Source organism: Trachypithecus francoisi, unplaced genomic scaffold, assembly GCF_009764315.1.
Source record: "Trachypithecus francoisi isolate TF-2019V2 unplaced genomic scaffold, Tfra_2.0 Lachesis_group16, whole genome shotgun sequence".
NCBI classification, from domain to species: domain Eukaryota; kingdom Metazoa; phylum Chordata; class Mammalia; order Primates; family Cercopithecidae; genus Trachypithecus; species Trachypithecus francoisi.
Genome location: NW_022681461.1, coordinates 32,704,795 through 32,726,213, shown reverse-complemented (window position 1 = coordinate 32,726,213; position 21,419 = coordinate 32,704,795). Strand labels below are relative to the sequence as shown.

General features: G+C 37.1%; 1 protein-coding gene across 10 annotated transcripts in view; it reads left to right on the top strand.

Annotated features, from left to right (window-relative positions):
* RFX3 (regulatory factor X3) overlaps positions 1-21,419 on the top strand; it is a 322,424-nt gene that overhangs the window by 273,821 nt on the left and 27,184 nt on the right. For all 10 annotated transcript variants that reach the window (XM_033237213.1, XM_033237214.1, XM_033237219.1 and 7 more), the window contains 2 exons: positions 3,124-3,332; positions 18,114-18,267. In XM_033237213.1, the coding sequence (XP_033093104.1) occupies positions 3,124-3,332; positions 18,114-18,267 (363 nt within the window). The remainder of the gene's footprint in view (positions 1-3,123; positions 3,333-18,113; positions 18,268-21,419) is intronic.

The window sequence follows — 21,419 nt, the reverse complement described above, 5'->3', positions numbered from 1 at the left end:
TCTACCTGCCGACTTTGAGAATACCCTTTCTTTTCCTCTATTTTTGACTATCATGTTTTTCTGGGTCCACCATGATAGTCATTACTGCTGAAACCCATATGATTCAGCATTTGCCCTCCAAAACCTTCTTCCTTTCTTCAGAGTACCATGACACTGTAGTGAGTCCTTCATTTCCCCCTACATTTTACTTTTCACAGCTCTGTACATTTTAATGAGTAATCTCTTTCTCAAGGTAGCACTTTTTCTCTTTAACACCCTTATTTCTTTCCTTTTCTTTTCCTAGTTTTGCCAGATTTTCCCAGAGTCCCTTTCCTCCCATTTCCCCTTTATCCCCATCTCCAGTTCACTTGGAAGTTGTCTCAACTCCTGTAACATGAACCTCAATAATCTGACAATGTAAGAATGATGCTCTTGTAATAAGGAGACTTCTATTTAAAACAATGAAATTACATGTGTGTCAATATTATAATACACTAAGAGCTTGAAAGTGCTAAAAAGTTCCTTGCAGGCTATCCATATATCACTTTTTACTGCTTTATTCTACTCTAATTAAATTTTCTTTTCTTTATGCATTTAAGATAATTTTTCTATTGCAGTACAGTTGGTTTCCTGTTTAATTGATAGTATTACAATGGCATCATTCTCTAATTTTTTTGTGTAAATGGGTGGTTTTTGAAGTCTACATTATGAGCTAAATAGGTTTGGGTGGGCTGACCTGATAACTTAGTTATTACGTATACTTATGTTTCTGTATTTAAAAGCCATTCTGATTTTGAAGCTCCTGACTACTTTTCATTTTGGATATATATTTTTTTCTAAGTTAAGAACATCTGTAAATGTCCTTAGCTTTTTCAATTATAGACTTGAAATATCTACATTCGTTTCACAAGGAAATATTTACAGTGTGCTCTATTGTTAGTATATTTTCACTGAAGAGAGTAGTAAAATGAAGTATAATATAAATTAGTTTGAAAAGTCAGAATAATGTGCTGTGGTTTATTTCTCTAAGTTAGGTTTTAGATTATCATCTTTGCTTGGCAAAAACTAACTGCCAAGTAAATAGTGAGTTTGAATTTGTGGTAAGAAATGAAATTAAATTGCTTCATGGATACTAGTAAGTTTCTCCTTCCAATTATCAGTGTGCAAACAAACAAAAAAACCTATCCTGCTAATTTCAGCTTTATTTGTAATCCTAAAATGTTGGAACAAACAAATGTCTAACTATATGGGATTGGTTATGTAAGTAATAGTACATTATGCAATAAAACAAATTCATTCAGTGGACAATAAATATAGGTCTAATTTGCCTACATAGAAAGATGGTTACTATATATTTCTAAGTGAAACTAAGCAGAATATCTAATAGAAAATATAATATAATCCTCTTTTATTTTAAACATTTAAGTATGTATAAGCATATAATAATATAAAATGTATGTATAAATATGAGTGTTTTATAATACAATATATATTTAAAATATAAATGTATGCATAAATAATATAGTGTATGTGTGTATTATAATATATGCATAAATATATTATATATGCAGAGAAAAGTTTGAAAGGTACATACATCAACATGATATGCTGTAATTTCTTACTGTTGCCATTTTAAGTATTCTTAATGTTTTGTTCCTTTTTAGCTTGTTTGTATTTACAGTTTTTTCTATAATTATATTTTAGTATACTTAAAATATTTAATAGTGGTATTCAGAAGGTAACATCTGAATGGATTTATGATTAATTAGTTAAGAGAAAAAAGACAGTGAATAGTATCATCAGCTGAAATACAGAAGAAACAGTAGATTTCCCTGAGAATTTAAAATAAGTTAACTTTGGGGCATTTTGCATTTGAAGTGCCTCCAGGTTGAAATGTCCCTTGAATAGGTAAAGTCTGTAGGATCAGGAGAGATCCTGGAAATAGAAGAAGGAGATAATGGATTTATTCCGTTGAAGTTGTCAATTTGAATGAATTTGTTTTTTGAGAGCATATAGAAAAAAACTATAGACACCCTTTTGAGAAAAATACGTATATATTCACAGGGTTTTATTGGTAGCCTCATAGACACTCTCCAAAGAAATCTGTCTTGATAAAATTATCTGGACACAACGAACCCAGCTTAAAATTTTTCATTAAATTTCATTTGTTTAATTTTATGCTTAGGGAAACTGAGGCCCACATAAATTAATTGCTTGAGGTTAGTTTCGTTAATTCAGACCCTAAAGCCTATGTCTTCTCATTCCCCGTCAAATATTACATTACCAAAGAATTATGTTTTGCCTTGAGTGAATAGGTTTTTTAAATCTTAAAATACAACATAGCACTGGAAACATCACGATACTTACGGCAACCACTGAAAAGTAGCTTTAAAATTTCCTATTTTCATTGCTGTTACCAAACATTTCCCAACCAGAACCAGAAGGAAAATTGCAATAATCACATTTTTTGGCAGGAAGCATGTCTACATTTTCTCAAAAGAATTTCTGTTGGTGTTGTTATTGTTGTTTTCAGTTCTCTGAATTAATTTGCATTCATAGCCTTGCCTTGATAGCCCTTGAGATTTCTGTTCCCAATCCATAGAACTCATAACAGCATATGCTTCTACCTAGTACCATTCAGTGTTTGTTTCTGTTTTAATCTTGAGGGGACCACTTTTGGCCGATTGTATCTATTTATCTGTCTGACTTACCCTAAATCTTCTCAAATGAATTGGTTTTAAAGTTTTATCTGATGGTGAACAAAAAGAGAACTTCTGAAAGCAGTGTGAAAGCTGAATAGAATGAAAGACCTTGCCTACTGTAGGTTCAGACTTCTGTTTTTTAAAGTAATCATGTATTTTAGTCTTTTACACAGACTAGTTAATGTAGAAAAACCAAATCATACTTACATGTGACATCACTTTTTTATGTACCAGAGTGAGCAATGAGAAATATTCATCCCTTAAAACTGATAAAGATTGTGTTACCCTAACAATTGACAAGTAGTTGTTTATTTTCTGGATTCATTTAACTGTGGGAAGCTTTTATTATAATTTTCTGTTCTTGCATCTGGTGTGTGTGCTGATGTTCAATGAAAGGATGCTGAGTTGAACTTTTCCTTTGCTTTCTGTGTTACTGTCTCAGGAACAGGCTTCCTGGGTGTGCCAATGTGATGACAACATGGTTCAGAGACTAGAAACAGATTTCAAGATGACTCTTCAGCAGCAGAGCACCCTGGAGCAGTGGGCTGCGTGGCTTGACAATGTGATGATGCAAGCACTGAAACCCTATGAAGGAAGACCCAGTTTTCCTAAAGCTGCCAGGCAATTTCTGCTAAAATGGTCTTTCTACAGGTATCATCTAGGTTTTTCCTAGACTTGCTTCTTCAGATTCTGCAAATATATGTGTGTATTTGTGTGTATATGCTTCTGTGACAAAAGAAAAGAAAGGAGTAAAGACTTTAGTTTGTGGAAACTCCCTGTTACAACTACCTTCAACCCAAGTCAGTGATTACAACATCATGGAAATGTACCAGGAAACTTAGAGAAATAAACTTTCTGCTAGGAAAAGAAATCTCTTGCTCAAAGCCCTAGATGTCCTCAGATGGGAACATCCGAGATTTCAGTCTAGATAATGTATTCAGCAATAATCAGAAAAGGGCTACTGTACTCCCTCTTGCAACATACATTATTTAGGCTTCTTTCTTGAGGCCTAACACTAGTCTCCTTTAGTTCTCTGTTTAGTGATGTTCAGAATGTGGTCCCTATACCAGTAGCATCACTATCAATTGGAAACATGTTAGAAATGCAAATTCCTAGCACCTCCTCCAAATCTACCTGTATCCGAACCTGTAGAAATAAGGCCCAGCAATTTATGTCCTAAAAAGTACTTCAGTTGATTCTGATGCATACCCAGCACTATCTACCTTCTTACTTTTATCAGTTATAACTGTTTTCAAACCTGGCTGTACATCAGAATTAATGTATAAAAAAGAAACAAATCCTAAGTTCCTCCCAAGACCTACTAAATCAAAATCTTGGTGGTAAGAGATAGTGATTAGTGGCTGAGCACGGTGACTCATGCCTGTAATTCCAGCACTTTGAGAGGCCGAGGTGGTTGGATCACAAGCTCAGGAGATGGAGACCGTCCTGACTAACACAGTGAAACCCCGTCTCCACTAAAAATACAAAAAATTAGCTGGGCATGGGGGCAGGAGCCTATAGTCCCAGCTGCTTGGGAGGCTGAGGCAGGAGAATGGCGTGAACCCAGGAGGCAGAGCTTGCAGTGAGCCGAGATCGCGCCACTGCACTCCAGCTAGGCGACAGAGTGAGACTCCGTCTCAAAAAAAAAAAAGATAGTGATTAGGAATGAGGATAATCAGGATTTTTTTTCACAAAGCTCTCCTGGTGATTCTAATGATTGCCAGTAATCTAGTAGACAGTAACATAGCTTATTAATAATATAAATCAGTTTTTGACTAAAATAGTATGGATAGAAGTGTGTACTTTTGTAGACATAGAAGCACCCAGAAGAAAAGGGCTTTCTGATTACATGACATATATCAAATGATGGAATGAGCTGTTAACCATAACTCCGCCACAAAAATTAAAAACAGCATTTATGAGGCGGTTCCAAGATGGCCGAATAGGAACAGCTCCAGCCTCCAGCTCCCAGCGTGAGCGATACAGAAGACAGGTGATTTCTGCATTTCCAACTGAGGTACCGGGTTCATCTCACTGGGGCATGTCGGACAGCGGGTGCAGGACAGTAGGTGCAGCCCAACGAGTGACAGCCAAAGCAGGATGAGGCATTGCCTCACCCAGGAAGCGCGAGGGGTCAGAGAATTCCCTTTCCTCGCCAAGGGAAACCGTGACACACAACACCTGGAAAATTGGGTCACTCCCACCCTAGTACTGCGCTTTACCAAGAGTCTTAGCAAACGGCACACCAGGAGATTATATCCCACACCTGGCTCAGAGGGTCCCACGCCCATGGAGCCTCCCTCATTGCTAGCACAGCAGTCTGAGATGGAACTGCAAGGCGGCAGGGAGGCTGGGGGAGGGGCGCCCACTGTTGCTGAATCTTAAGTAGGTAGACAAAGCAGCCAGGAAGCTCGAACTGGGTGGAGCCCACTGCAGCTCAAGGAGGCCTGCCTGCCTCTATAGACTCCACCTCTGGGGACAGGGCATAGCCAAACAAAAGGCAGCAGAAACCTCTGCAGATGTAAATGTCCCTGTCTGACAGCTTTGAAGAGAGTAGTGGTTCTCCCAGCACAGAGTTTGAGGTCTGAGAACTGACAGACTACCTGCTCAAGTGAGTTCCTGATCCCCAAGTAACCTAACTGGGAGACATCCCCCACTAGGGGCAGACTGACACCTCACACCTCACACGGCCAAGTACACCTCTTAGATGAAGCTTCCAGAGGAACGATCAGACAGCAACATTTGCTATTTAGCAGTATTCACTCTTCTGCAGCCTCCACTGCTGATACCCAGGCAAACAGGGTTTGCAGTGGACCTCGAGCAAACTCCAACAGACCTAGCACTGAGGGTCCTTACTGTTAGAAGGAAAACTAACAAACAGAAAGGACATCCACACCAAAACCCCATCTGTGTGTCACCATCATCAAAGACCAAAGGTAGATAAAAACCACAAAGATGGAGAAAAAGCAGTGCAGAAAAGCTGAAAATTCTAAAAATCAGAGCACCTCTCCCCTCCAAAGGAACGCAGCTCTTCGCCAGCAATGGAACAAAGCTGGACGGAGAATGACTTTGACAAATTGAGAGAAGAAGGCTTCAGACAATCAAACTTCTCTGAGCTAAAGGAGGAAGTACAAACCCAGCACAAAGAAGCTAAAAACCTTGAAAAAAGATTTGATGAATGGCTAACTAGAATAACCAATGTAGAGAAGTCCTTAAACAACCTGATAGAGATGAAAACCATGACACAAGAACTACATAACAAATTGCACAAGCTTCAGTAACTGACTCAATCAACTGGATGAAAGGGTATCAGTGATTGAAGATCAAATGCATGAAATGAAGTGAGAAGCGAAGTTTAGAGAAAAAAAGAGTAAAAAGAAATGAACAAAGCCTCCAAGAAATATGGCACTATGTGAAAAGACCAAATCTACATCTGATTGGTGTACCTGAAAGTGATGGGGAGAATTAAACCAAGTTGGAAAGCACTCTGCGGGATATTATCCAGCAGAACTTCCCCAACCTAGCAAGGCAGGCCAATGTTCAAATTCAGGAAATACAGAGAACTCCACAAAGATACTCCTCCAGAAGAGCAACTCCAAGACACATAATTGTCAGATTCACCAAAGTTGAAATGAAGGAAGAAATGTTAAGGGCAGCCAGAGAGAAGGGTCAGGTTACCCACAAAGGGAAGCCCATCAGACTAACAGTGGATCTCTTGGCAGAAACTCTACAAGCGAGAAGAGAGTGGGGGCCAATATTCAACATTCTTAAAGAAAAGAATTTTCAACCCAGAATTTCATATCCAGCCAAACTTAAGTTTCATAAGTGAAGAAGAAACAAAATCCTCTACAGACAAGCAAATGCTGAGAGATTTGTCACCACCAGGCCTGCCCGACAAGAGCTCCTGAAGGAAGCACTAAACATGGAAAGGAACAACCAGTACCAGCCACTGCAAAAACATGCCAAAATGTAAAGACCATCGATGCTAGGAAGAAACTGCATCAGCTAATGAGCAAAATAACTAGCTAACATCATAATGACACGATCAAGTTCACACATAATAATATTAACCTTAAATGTAAATGGGCTAAATGCTCCAATTAAAAAAAACAGACTGGCAAATTGGATAAAGAGTCAAGACCCATCAGTTTGCTATATTCAGGAGACCCATCTCACGTGCAGAGACACATGTAGGCTCAAAATAAAGAGATGGAAGATCTACCAAGCAAATGGAAAACAAAAACAAAGGCAGGGGTTGCAATCCTAGTCTCTGATAAAACAGACTTTAAACCAACAAAGATCAAAAGAGACAAAGAAGGCCATTACATAATGGTAAAGGGATCAATTCAACAAGAAGAGCTAACTATCCTAAATACATATGCACCCAATACAGGAGCACCCAGATTCATAAAGCAAGTCCTTAGAGACTTACAAAGAGACTTAGACTCCCATACAATAATAATGGGAGACTTCAACACCCCACTGTCAACATTAGACTGATCAATGAGACAGAAGGTTAACAAGCATATCCAGGAATTGAACTCAGCTCTGCACCAAGCGGACCTAATAGACATCTACAGAATTCTCCATCCCAAATCAACAGAATGTACATTTTTCTCAGCACCACATCACTCTTATTCCAAAACTGACCACATAGTTGGAAGTAAAGCACTCCTCCGCAAATGTAAAACAACAGAAATTGTAACAAACTGTCTCTCAGACCACAGTGCAATCAAACTAAAACTCAGGATTAAGAAAATGAAAACCACCCAACCACATGGAAACTGAACAACCTGCTCCTGAATGACTACTGGGTACATAACGAAATGAAGGCAGAAATAAAGATGTTCTTTGAAACCATTGAGAACAAAGATACAACATACCAGAATCTCTGGGACACATTTAAAGCAGTATGTAGAGGGAAATTTATAGCACTAAATGCCCTCAAGAGAAAGCAGGAAAGATCTAAAATTGACACCCTAATGTCACAATTAAAAGAACTAGAGAAGCAAGGGCAAACACATTCAAAAGCTAGCAGAAGGCAAGAAATAGATCAGAGCATAACTGAAGGAGATAAAGACACAAAAAACCCTTCAAAAAATCAATGAATGGAGGAACTGTTTTTTTGAAAAGATCAACAAAATTGATAGACCGCTAGCAAGACTAATAAAGAAGAGAGAAGAATCAAATAGATACAATAAAAAATGATAAAGGGGATATCACCACCGACCCCACAGAAATACAGACCACCATCATAGAATACTATAAACACCTCTACGCAAATAAACTAGGAAACCTAGAAGAATTGGATGAATTCCTGGACACCTACACTCTCCCAAGACTAAACCAGGAAGAAGTTGAATCCCTGAATACACCAATAGCAGGCTCTGAAATTGAGGCAACAATTAATAGCCTACCAACCAAAAAAAGTCCAGGACCAGATGGATTCACAGCTGAATTCTACCAGAGGTACAAGGAGGAGCTGGTACCATTCCTTCTGAAACTATTCCAATCAATAGAAAAAGAGAGAATCCTCCCTAACTCATTTTATGAGGCCAACATCATCCTGATACCAAAGCCTGACAGAGACACAACAAAAAAAGAGAGTTTTAGACCAATACCCCTGATGAACATCGATGCAAAAATCCTCAATAAAATCCTGGCAAACCAAATTCAGCAGCACATCAAAAAGCTTATATATCATGATCAAATGGGCTTCATCCCTGGGATGCAAGGCTGGTTCAGTATATGCAAATCAGTAAACGTAATCCAGCATATAAACAGAACCAAAGACAAAAACTACCTGATTATCTCAATAGATGCAGAAATGGCCTTTGACAAAACTCAACAGCCTTTATGCTAAAAACGCTCAATAAATTAGGTACTGATGGAACTTATCTCAAAATAGTAAGAGCTATTTATGACAGACCCACAGCCAATATCACACTGAATGGGCAAAAACTGGAAGCATTCCCCTCGAAAACTGGCACAAGACAGGGATGCCCTGTCTCACCACTCCTGTTCCACATAGTGTTGGAAGTTCTGGCCTGGGCAGTCAGGCAAGAGAAAGAAATAAAAGGTATTCAATTAGGAAAAGAGGAAGTCAGATTGTCCCTGTTTACAGATGACATGATTGTATATTTAGAAAACCCCATCGTCTCAGCCCAAAATCTTCTTAAGCTGATAAGCAACTTCAGCAAAGTCTCAGGATACAAAATCAATGTGCAGAAATCACAGGCATTGTTATACACCAATAACAGACAAACAGAGAGCCAAATCATGAATGAACTCCCATTCACAATTGCTTCAAAGAGAATAAAATACCTAGGAATCCAACTTAAAGGGATGTGGAGGACCTCTTCAAGGAGAACTACAAACCACTGCTCAATGAAATAAAAGAGGACACAAGTAAATGGAAGAACATTCCATACTCATGGATGGGAAGAATCAATATCATGAAAATGGCCGTACTTCCCAAGGTAATTGATAGATTCAATGCCATCCCTGTTAAGCTACTAATGACCTTCTTCACAGAATTGGAAAAACTACTTTAAAGTTCATATACAACCAAAAAAAGAGCCCACATTGCCAAGATAATCCTAAGCCAAAAGAACAAAGCTGGAGGTATCACACTACCTGACTTCAAACTATACTACAGGGCTACAGTAACCAAAACAGCATGGTACTGGTACCAAAACAGAGATATAGACCAATGGAACAGAACAGAGCCCTCAGAAATAATACCACACATCTACAACCATCTGATCTTTGACACACCTGACAAAAACAAGAGATGGGGAAACGATTCCCTATTTAATAAATGGTGCTGGGAAAACTGGCTAGCCATAAGTAGAAAGCTGAAACTGGATCTCTTCCTTACACCTTATACAAAAATTAATTCAAGATGGATTAGAGACGTAAGTGTTAGACCTAAAACCATAAAAACCCTGGAAGAAAACCTAGGCAATACCATTCAGGACATAGGCATGGGCGAGGACTTCATGTCTGAAACACCAAAAGCAATGGCAACAAAAGCCATAATTGACAAATGGGATCTAATTAAATTAAAGAGCTTCTGCACAACAAAATAAACTACCATCAGAGTGAGCAGGCAACCTACAGAATGGGAGAAAATTTTTGCAATCTACTCATCTGACAAAGGGCTAATATCTGGAACCTACAAAGAATTCAAACAAATTTACAAGAAAAAAACAACCCCATCAAAAAGTGGGCAAAGGATATTAACAGACACTTCTCAAAAGAAGTCATTTATACAGCCAACAGACACATGAAAAAATGTTCACCATCACTAGCCATCAGAGAAATGCAAATCAAAACCACAATGAGATAACCATCTCACACCAGTTAGAATGGCGATCATTAAAAAGTCAGGAAACAACAGGTGCTGGAGAGGATGTGGAGACATAGGAACACTTTTACACTGTTGGTGGGAGTGTAAACTAGTTCAACCATTGTGGAAGACAGTGTGGCAATTCCTTAAGGATCTAGAACTAGAAATACCATTTGACCCAGCCATCCCATTACTGGGTATATACCCAAAGGATTATAAATCATGCTGCTATAAGACACATGCATATGTATGTTTATTGCGGCACTATTCACAATAGTAAAGACTTGGAACCAACCCAAATGTCCATCAATGACAGACTGGATTAAGAAAATGTGGCACATATACACCATGGAATACTATGCAGCCATAAAAAAGGATGAGTTCATGTCCTTTGTAGGGACATGGATGTAGCTGTAAACCATCATTCTCAGCAAACTATCGCACAGACAGAAAACCAAACACTGCCTGTTCTCACTCATAGGTGGGAATTAAACAATGAGAACACTTGGACACAGAAAGGGGAACATCACACACCGGGGCCTGTTGTGGGATTGGGGGAGGGGAGAGAGATAGCATTAGGAGATATACCTAATGTAAATGACAAGTTAATGGGTGCAGCACACCAACATGGCACATGTATACATATGTAACAAACCTGCACATTGTGCACATGTACCCTAGAACATAAAGTATAATTAAAAAAAAACAAACCAGCATTTATGACCTTTGTAGGTCAGTGTCTTTACCATATATGTAGGATGGAATTCTTTCATAAGTCGGGTAAATTATATTTTTAACTCTGGCATTTGTTCTTGTGGTAAGAGTTCATTTTTTAGCTTCTTTAGATAAAGCTGGCCCCACTGATTTGGCCCTAAGATTAATATCTGCTGTAAAGTATAGGCAGTCTCTAGTGTAGAGTCTCTGCAGCCATGCACATATCAGAAAGTGGTGGCCACAGGACATACGCCTGACTGTAGCTGTGTCTACACTGTGGTCATCATCTGGACATCAGTGGTGAGTCCAAAGCTAGTTGTGAGGAGGGAAAGACTATGAATAAGTAACAGAATTTAGGAACTAATAGTACTTGTGAATTCAGTAAACCCAGACTATAGGATTTCCACATTGTTTTGACCACCGTTGGTTATAATGATGGAATCAGAGGTCTTTTAATTATGATGGTAGTTCCTTTGGTTTTATTGTAAGTGACTTTTTTCTTTCTCAACTGATTTGGTCCGAATTCTTATTTCTTAAACTGAAGTAGACATACGGATCCACATCATATGTTTCATTAAGAGTTAAATTATCCTTACGTCCTGAAAATAGCCATCTAGTGTCTAGCCCAGGGTCAAATGCAATGAAAGAAAGCCAGCCAGTTTTTTGCTGTTGTTTTGTTTTTGTTTTTGTAGTGGTACAATTCCATAGTCTTGCCTCTCATATATTTAGTACCTTTAGCCCACATAATTCAAGAAGCAAATTATTAAGGTGTTGTCTGGCTCTGTGACCCACTAGTATGCATCAGTGAAGCCAGTGCTAGATTTGGATCTGGATGTTCATGAGAAATGTGTTGATGAGAAATTATGTTTTCCCTTGATACATCAGGAAGATTTGAAATGTGTTATCACAGTGTTCTCAAGGTAGATGCAGCAACAGTTGTAGCAATGGTAGAATTAGAAAATTTGATTTGGGAACATTTTTTAAGATTTCAGATATTTTCCCAGTTGCCCAAGAGTTTGTTTTTTATTCATCAAGTTTTTTTCCCAGAAAATAACATAAATGGTATATGTGCTCCGTGAATGATTGATGAAACAGCAGTACACTGACTGGCAGTACACTTGACTGGCTGTTCCAAAACTTATATGACCAAAGTCAGAGTCCATCCTCTACATCCGAAAAAGCAAGGTGTTTTTTTTTCTTCCTACTGCTTTCTTATGTTGTTAGTGTCAGACTTGCCCTTACCTCTACCTGTGGTTGTTGGTTTTTTGGTTTTTTTTTCTATATTTAGTCGATGTCATTTTAGAAATACATCCCTGGAGCCTTCATCTCCACAGAGATCTGTTGCAGGTATCTTGAAAGGAGAGAAAATTACTTACTTGCATTTCTTGTTCTCTGCAGATATACAATCCCAGTAGATCATCACTTGCCTGGCCTCTGTCCTCCCTGAGTTGAGGATAATTGGCTTGTTATTATTAGACACTATTATGGTTATTATTTTCGTTTCAAAAAGACTTGAAGGCATACAGTTCAGGGCCCCAAAAGGAAAGTCACATTCAGACAGATGCATACCTCCTGCTGGTAGGCAAAGTCAATAGCTTAGAAACTTGAGCCTTTAATATCTGAACTGTTTTTTACTGAGACATAAGAACATATTGAGTAGTGAAAATTGCATTCACAAACTATCAGAGAAGCAGAATTAGAATATTTTTTAATGTTTTTGGCATTGCAGATGCCAAAAATGTGTAAATTTGTAAATGCCATTATAAATTTGGCAGTCACATACAGAGGCCCTTCATGTTCTGAAATCAGATGCTTAATCTCTTAATTTCTAAAATTTTTGTATGTATTTACATACATAGAAATATAGAAATAAACTTGCAGAGAATCATGATAGCAGTTGATACAGCGCGACAAACAGTCTGCTCTGAATGGGGGCTCTCTCCTTGCCTAACCTGGCTTTCAGTGACTAATGGTGGTTCCCTGGGAGGCAGAAAAAAAAAATCACTTCCTTTCTTGGGCAGAATTGGAGAAGTTATGTGGGCCATTTCTCAGCTTGTGTGTTTTGTGGATAACAGAAGAGAGCATTCTTCAGGGCCACCCTGAAGGTCATTCAGATATCCCAAATTTAAAGAATGGAATGTATAGCTTTGATATTGTGGCTTGAAAGTAGGCACAGGGTGCCTAGTTTGCCTACAACTGGACAATATATGAATCTTCCAAAAAGTAATACTCTTTTCTGAATCAACTGTAAGCACTTTTCAAAGAGTGAGTTCACATAAGGATCACAGGTGTGATGTTGTCACCCGAAGGGTGTGATACATCTTCAAACACTCAGAAGAGGCAGGTTGGCTATCACCTGTTAGGGTATATGTTTCAATTTCCACATGATGAATTATAAAGATAAATATACAAAGGTATTTCTTGTCCGTTATAAAATAATTAACGTTTACAACTCTGATCTTAAAAAGAGTTGAATTCATGGTAACTTAGCAACAATTCAGTGGAGTCAATTTTACAACATATCTTACAGAAGTCTGAATCGGACAATAGGATTCCAATTAAACTGTTAATTGTGTCATTTAATACTTGGCATGTAGAGCGGAAGCCTGACACAGAGAGAATAAAGTAGATATAGCGTTAATGATACAATTCAGCTGATTCTTTTCTAAACATATGACAATAATTTCGTGACATACATATCAGTATTTTTTAAATAACTAGGTATTATAATTGAGGATCAATACATTTTTAAAAAAGAACTTCCAACAGAATTTAGTATTACATGTGCATTTTATGCTGAAATAAGGTGATTGCCTAACCATCTAAAAGTTTCCAGAACACTCAGAATGAAATCCAAAGGCCTTATTGTGGCCTACTAGACCTACTACACAGTCCAGCCTCTAGAGTCGTACAGACCCTATCACGTATTCTTCTCTTCGCTCACTGCCTTCCTACCACATTAGCCTCCTGGCTGCTCTTTGAACACAGCAAACAGTTCTGTCTCAAGCTCTTTCATTTGCTCTCCTTTTTGCCAGGAAAATTCTTCACCTGTGTTCATTTCCTCACTTCAATCCAGTTTCTGCTCAGATATCACCTCCTCAGAAAGAATTTTCTAGATACTCCAACTTAAAATGCCTGCCCTCATCACTCTCCAGTCTCTGGCCCTGATTTATAGGATCTCTTACCCTCTAACTTCATATTTTTTATCTACTTGTATATTTACTGACTGTCTCGCCTAATAGAATGTGAACTTTTTTGAAACCAAATTTTGTCTGTCTTGTGTGAACCAAGACCCTGCTACAGAGTAGGAACACAATAAATATCTGCTGAACAAATAAATATGAATTTTCTTGGAAAAGTTGAATTTGCATTTCTAAAATGATATCAGAAAACTACTTGTTATGAACATTCTCCTTAGTTGTTCACATGATTTCAGGGTTATTGTATTTTAACAGAAGGCCAAGGTGGGCAGATCACCTGAGGTCAGGAGTTCGACACCAGCCTGACCAACATAGAGAAACCCTGTCTCTACTAAAAATACAAAATTAGCCAGTCGTGGTGGCGCATGTTTGTAATCCCAGCTACTCGGGAGGCTGAGGCAGGAGAATCGCTTGAACCCAGGAGGCGGAGGTTGCGGTGAGCCGAGATCATGCCATTGCACTCCAGCCTGGGCAACAAGAGCGAGACTCCATCTCAAAAACCAAAAAAGGGAAAGAGAAATACAAAGGCCTAAAATTCAAACTTAGAAATGTATAAAGAAAGACTCATTCTCTATCTGTGATATTCATTCCTGAAAAGATTTATTAACATTCACCTGACTCAGTATTGTTTTTCTATATTATTATATAATGAATGACATCTTTTAAAATAAATATTTTTATTATGCAGTTAATATATGCTCACATTAGAAAATGTGGTAAATACAGGCCAGGCATGGGGGCTTGCACCTGTAATCCCAGCTATTTGGGAGGCTGAGGCAGGAGGATCTGTTGAGTCCAGGAATTCGAGACCAACCTGGGCCACACAGTGAGACCCCATCTTTAACAAGATAAAATAATAAGCTGGGCATGGTAGCAAGTGCCTATGGGAGGTGAGGAGCATAAGATCACTGGAACCCAGGAGTTCAATGCTGCGGTGAATCACTATAATGGCATCACTGCACCCCAGCCTGGACAATATAGCAAGACCCCCATCTCTAAAAAAAAAAAAATTAATTAATTTTTTAAAAAGATAATCTAGGAAATACAAAAACTTCTACCCAGAAATTGCCACTGGTTAAATGTTTTCTTTTGGGGTTAAATAAAATTGGGAACCAGTTGTTTCCCGTAAACTATTTAACTATATTTTTCTCTTAACATTTTTTATTTGCAATTATATCTTAAGCATTTCTTGCCATTAAATATCTTCAGAAACATAATGTTTAATGTCCTCATACTATTTCATTATGTTTATGCATTATTTAGACATTCCCTTATTCTTGAACATTAAGATGGGTTTTGGTGTTTTGATACAGTTTTTTAAAATGCTGTCATGATTATCTTCATATACAATCATACATATATCCTTGGTAAGTTCAAGTAAAAGGATATAAACATTTAAAGTAATTAATACTACTTTAATGAAATGTGTGATCTCAATGCTAATAAAGTATTAGATATTCCAGTTTACTTGGGGGTAGGAATATTTTGACGTATGGAGTGTTTTTATGTAAATGAGCTCATATATCTTGCTTCAACTTAACCATTATATTATAAACATCTTTCCATGTTACTACTTATATGTCTACTTCATTTTTAACTACTTATATGCATAAAATTTTATATCTAAATGAGCCATAACTTGTTTAATCAGCATCCTACTAGATTATCTTTTTAACGATATTTATTTTCTCCTAGTTTCTCACTAGTACAAATATTGTGCTGCAGTTGTAACTATCTTTGGTTATTTGTGTATATTTCTAGAATTTGATTTCTGGGTCAAAGGTTTTGACATTTTAAATTTTGGCAAATACTGCCAAATTTCCCTTTACAAAAGTTTTGTGAATTTATTCATAAAGACAGTAAAGGAGAGTTTTTCCAAACCAACTGTAACATTGGATCTTTTAACCTCTGACAGCTTTGTAGAGTATATAGGGTATCTTACTTTAATTCTCATTTCTTTAATTCCAAATAAAATGAGTCTTTTTTTATGTTTGTTAGCCATTTGTCTTATACTTTAAATTTTTAAAATTTGAAAATTTTAAATACTTGCTATCTTTCTTCAGCAAGATAAATGCAATTAGGAGCAAATATTCTGTTCATGCTTACTTTAAAAATCATTTATTTTAAGTCTTTGTTAGTATGGGTAAAAATGTTATATAACATTTTATTTTTGTTTTTGTGTTGTTTTTGCTTTTTTTTAGTAAGTGATTCACTGCTTTAAAAATTTTTTTCCATAGGAATAGAAACATTTATTTTCACACAGCTCTTATATTATGATCTTATAAATTATTTTTACAAATTGGTAATATGTCACTGGATTTTAGGAAAGTCATGGATAGAGTTATGTATAGAATTTTGTCATATATTTTGGCATGCAAATGAAAGTATTCATTTATTTTTAATAATTATTTATAGAGTTGTAAACTTAAGGAATTCATTAAGGTAATCAATTATAAGATATTATTCGTTAGACCTACTATTTATGATAATGAATATATTATTAACACTAATGTAGGTAACAGTATAGTTACATGGGTAGTTTTCTTAAGATTTCACGTACATTATTTCATTTGACTCTTAGGCTAACCTTTGAACCTTACAAAAAATTATGTAATCACAATTGAAATCACACAGTGGTAACCTGGGTCTGTGTAACTTCAAACCCACACTTCTTCTTATTATTATAATTTAGTAAATAGATCTACAGAATTGAGAGGTCCTCTGCCATCATCATATAATAATTGCTATTCTTGCCACCATAAATAAATGAGAATGAGAAGGTCAGCTTCTCCTTTTCTGTGTATTATAATCACAATCACTTATATTTGAATAGCATTCTAGTTAGAAGTTGATTTCACATCCTTTAACTTATTTTATCCTTGAAATAAGCATGTAAGTTAGATAAGACTAAAGGCAGTGTTTTGTTTTCATGCAAGAGGAAAAACATCTCGGGAAAATAAGTGATCTTTTTGAGGTCAACAGTCAGTGAAGAGACAGAATCAGAATTCAAGGCTTCTGTGTTTCAGATGGACAATGATGATTTGTCACTTGCCAAGTTGAATGCATACAGTTAGATGTATTAGTAGCCTCTCTTTAAACAAGGTTAAAAAATGAAACAGAAAACAAAAGTACAGTCTTTGTTTTTCCATTGCCTAATGTGTTATAATTCTTTACTGTAAAACAAGGCACAGGTGAGATTTTACCTCTTTTTCCTGAGAATTCAATGGTGGTTTTATTGTTCATATGCCAAAAATCTTTAGAAAAAGGCCAATAAATGAAAGTGGTAAGAAACACACACATACACATACTCACACACACACATCACTCTGATTCTAAATTTTGACTATTTTAAGGTTTAAAGTGTGTGAACAAGCTTAATGATTGGCATGTTGAAGCCAAGATTTTATTTTGGACTCATTTCCATTTTAAATATAATAGAGTTTATTATTAGTATTTTATTAATAATATTGCTTATATTTTCATATAATATACATTAAATGCATTTTCAAAAATAATGGATTTCTTAATTGATTCTATTGTGCATATTTCTAATGTTAATATGCCGTAATTTAAGTGGAAATCATTAAGAAACTGGAAGCACTTAATATGTTTGCCTTCCAAGAAAACTTGCTGGAATCCTTGTACATACTTGCCTGTAGTCTATATTGCCACATCTGGGAACATTGCTTAGTATATTTTGTAAGCTTTGTCTGGCAGAAATACATGTTTTTCCTAAAGCATACCCCAGAGGTCATTATCACTGAGAGGGGCAGACTGCCAACCTTCATCAATAAGATTTTTACTTCAAGTTGCTTTTTCTTAGGGTAGTGATGAGTGCTCAATCTTTCAGAAATATTTTTGGTTCAATTCTGATTTACTTGTGAGTTTGGTAGAAGCAACAGACTTGCCTATGATAGTAAAGTGACTTTTTCCACTAAGACTATCTATCTCTAGTAAGGATCAAGTCTCAGTGAGGATTATCTCTTTATCATTCTATTTAAATGAGTTGAGACAACTGCTTTCAATAATGAAATGATTTCATGGCAGGTTTTATACTATACCAACCATATAGACTCCCAGCTTGACTTTTTTTAAGAGGAAAAATAGGTAGAATGCTGATTTTTGTCATTAATATTAGCTGCATATATGTCTTTTCTCTTGGAACAGCTCAATGGTTATTCGGGACTTAACCTTACGCAGTGCTGCTAGCTTTGGCTCCTTCCACCTGATCCGTCTACTCTACGACGAATATATGTTTTACTTAGTAGAACATCGTGTTGCTCAGGCAACAGGAGAGACTCCCATAGCAGTCATGGGCGAGGTAAGAGAGGCTGAAAGAGCTGCGACCCATTGGGTTATTAAAAATAAATCAGAATTATACTTCAGTCTAAATGTATTAATTATTGATTAAAACCATGGTTCCTAACCAAGTCAGCCTCAGACCCAGGAGGGGCTGTGGAGTTATTGCAAGAGGTCCTTAAATTCCTCTATTCTTATGTGCTTAATCAAAAGATTCTAAAATTGTAGATTATATCGTGAAAGTTCATGGAATGTCTCTCTATATTATACAGGTGCCTATGTAAAAGAAAAACTTGAGAACCACTGGAATATGAAAAATACTTTGAGTGGGATAAAGATTGATGCTTCTGATAAAGCAAAGGGCTAGGAATACAATGGAAAAGGTTAAATATGTATATTGTAGACTCTTTTTCCCATTCCCCAGGAACAAGTAAATGATTCTGTTTTAGAAGGATAAAAATGGTAATGATGATAACTAACATTTTTTGGACACTTAATATGTGCCAGGCACAGTTCTATGTTTTTTACATGTAATAAAGCACTTAATGCAAGTCTTTGAGATAGGTTCTACTTTATTCTGTTTTACAATAAGCATCCGAGGTTTATGCAGAAAGCTAAGACACAGAAAGGTTAAATGATTACTCAGCTAAAAAATGGTAGAAATTTTTTTTCAAACACAGTCTGATTTTCAAACCCATGCTTCTAACCACTAGTGATATGAGGGGGAAAATTCTCTTCTTCAGAATTTCTGAATAGTAATCAAAATGGCTTATCAAAAAACTAAAACTTTGAATATAAACAAGGGCTGGTTAATATAATGAGGAATAGATGCGAATGCTCAAATGGTTCAGCACTGACTTATTTTGTTACATTGAATGCAGGAGGCAGGGGTAGTTTATACCTTGTTGAATTATACCAGATTAGAAAATGTGACAAATTTCCCAAGGCTGTAAAAAAGACATGTTCACTTTTAAGCTATGTGTATGTGCTTATATAAATAAAAAAGAGTGAAAATAGATATTATTCAATGCTTTTCCTAGTTTAATATAATAAGGCATAAATAAAAATACATTAAAATACTTCAACAACCTCCCTAATATTCTAGTATAAATAAAATGCATGTCAAACTTGCCTAGAAGGTCATTTGAAATATTCATCTTTTCCACTTCTTTAAAACCCCTTGCTGTATACCAGTCTAAATGTCTTTGTATGATGTTCCCTGATGATGATTAAGCTTTAATGATGCCAAATATATGTGTGAGATTAAGCAGGAATCACTGTGGCTTTTCATTGTAAGCAGGACCTCACGTGACCAAAGCAATCTGGACTTTTCTTATATTTGACTTCCCCTCATTGCCTCTTTCTTTAGTTGTTTTGTAGATGCCTTGTTGGAAAATGCCCAGTTAGCACGTGGACTCGGTACCCTAAAATTTCTTAACTCAGGGTTCAAGACTTCAGAAATGGACCTTGTCTTTTAGTATACTTAACACATTTGCCATCTACCTCATATACTCCAGGACTTCTTTAACAGGATAAACAGGATAATGATGGCACGGATTCTCATTAACACCATGTGGCTAATCCTGATGCATGGCCTTTGCTTTCCTTGTATCTCTAGGGAACAAAGGCAGTGGACATGAGCCAGTCACACAGTGTGAAGGCTTAGCAACCTCCTGGTATGCTTGCAGAGGCGGCACCAGAATTAAAATGGGCTACATAATCTGTAGTGCCAACTAACCATCCTAATAGGTATTCTTTTTTTTTTTTTTTACTACATGTAAACGATCTAAATGAACATGACAGATTTTACATGAGGCAAAGATATACACATAAAATCTAAATTAAAAAAAAAAAACACGGTCAAAGATCTAAGCATACTTCTTGATTTCTTTGCTTACTCAGTTTATAGGAAAGCCCTTTAACCTGCCTATACTCATCCGTTATTTACCCCAAAAGGCAAATTCAGACTAATTTTATAGGTTGGTCTCCCCATACAGCACTGATGCCTCATAGAGCACCTGTTTGCTCTCATAGATCTACTGGCCATGGTCATACTATCATATCTAAAATTTCTTGATTTGGGAAAAAGGAGAAGAAAATTCAAAAAATTAAAAAGTCTGTTTTCTCATGTTTTCCTCACATTATCCTAAGTCTACCTTCTCTTGGTCCCTTGAGTGACTTCCTTTTCCAATCACCAACTCCAGATGTGCCTGTGTACATAGTGGGAGTAACACATCAGGCCAAAATCCATTGAAATCCATAAAAATCACCATAACTCCCAGTCACAGCAAGTGGTTTGGAATAATGAGTAATAATAGCAACCACAAAGACAATAACAATTGTCACTATTTATTGAGAGCATATCATATATTTAACAAAATTAATAATCTTGCTCTATCTACTAATGGCTCTCTCAGTAAATGGTGCCACGATCCTCCCAGTTGATTATACCAGACACATCAGCATTCCCTTTTTTTTTTTTTTGGAGACGGAGTCTCGCTTTGTCGCCCGGGCTGGAGTGCAGTGGCCGGATCTCAGCTCATCACAAGCTGCGCCTCCCGGATTTACGCCATTCTCCTGCCTCAGCCTCCCGAGTAGCTGGGACTACAGGCGCCCCCCACCTCGCCCGGCTAGTGTTTTGTATTTTTTAGTAGAGACGGGGTTTCACCATGTTAGCCAGGATGGTCTCGATCTCCTGACCTCGTGATCCGCCCGTCTCGGCCTCCCAAAGTGCTGGGATTACAGGCTTGAGCCACCGCGCCCAGCCAGCATTCCCTTTTTATGCCCTTCTATCTTGACTCCCATCTCCAACCAATTACCAAGTTTTCTGTTTCTGAAATCCCTCAGAGTGCAGTCAGTATCGTCTTATGAAAATGCAAAGCTGACTGTGTCATCCCCCACTTGAAACCCTTCAGTGGCTTTCCCTTGTGTTACGAACATGAGCTCTTGCATGATCTGGCCCTGCCCCTCTGATCAACGTCAGCCTCCCACTTCCTACTCTTTCTGTTGCAATCACAGTGGCCTTTTCTCTGTTCTCATTCACCAAGCTTTTCTCATCCTTGGACTGCTGCATAAATGGTTCTTTCTACCTAGAAGCCTCTGCCCATCTCCTCGCACCCATTCTAACTCCTACTTCATGTTGTAAAAATCAGTTTCTCAGGGAGACTCAGTTCC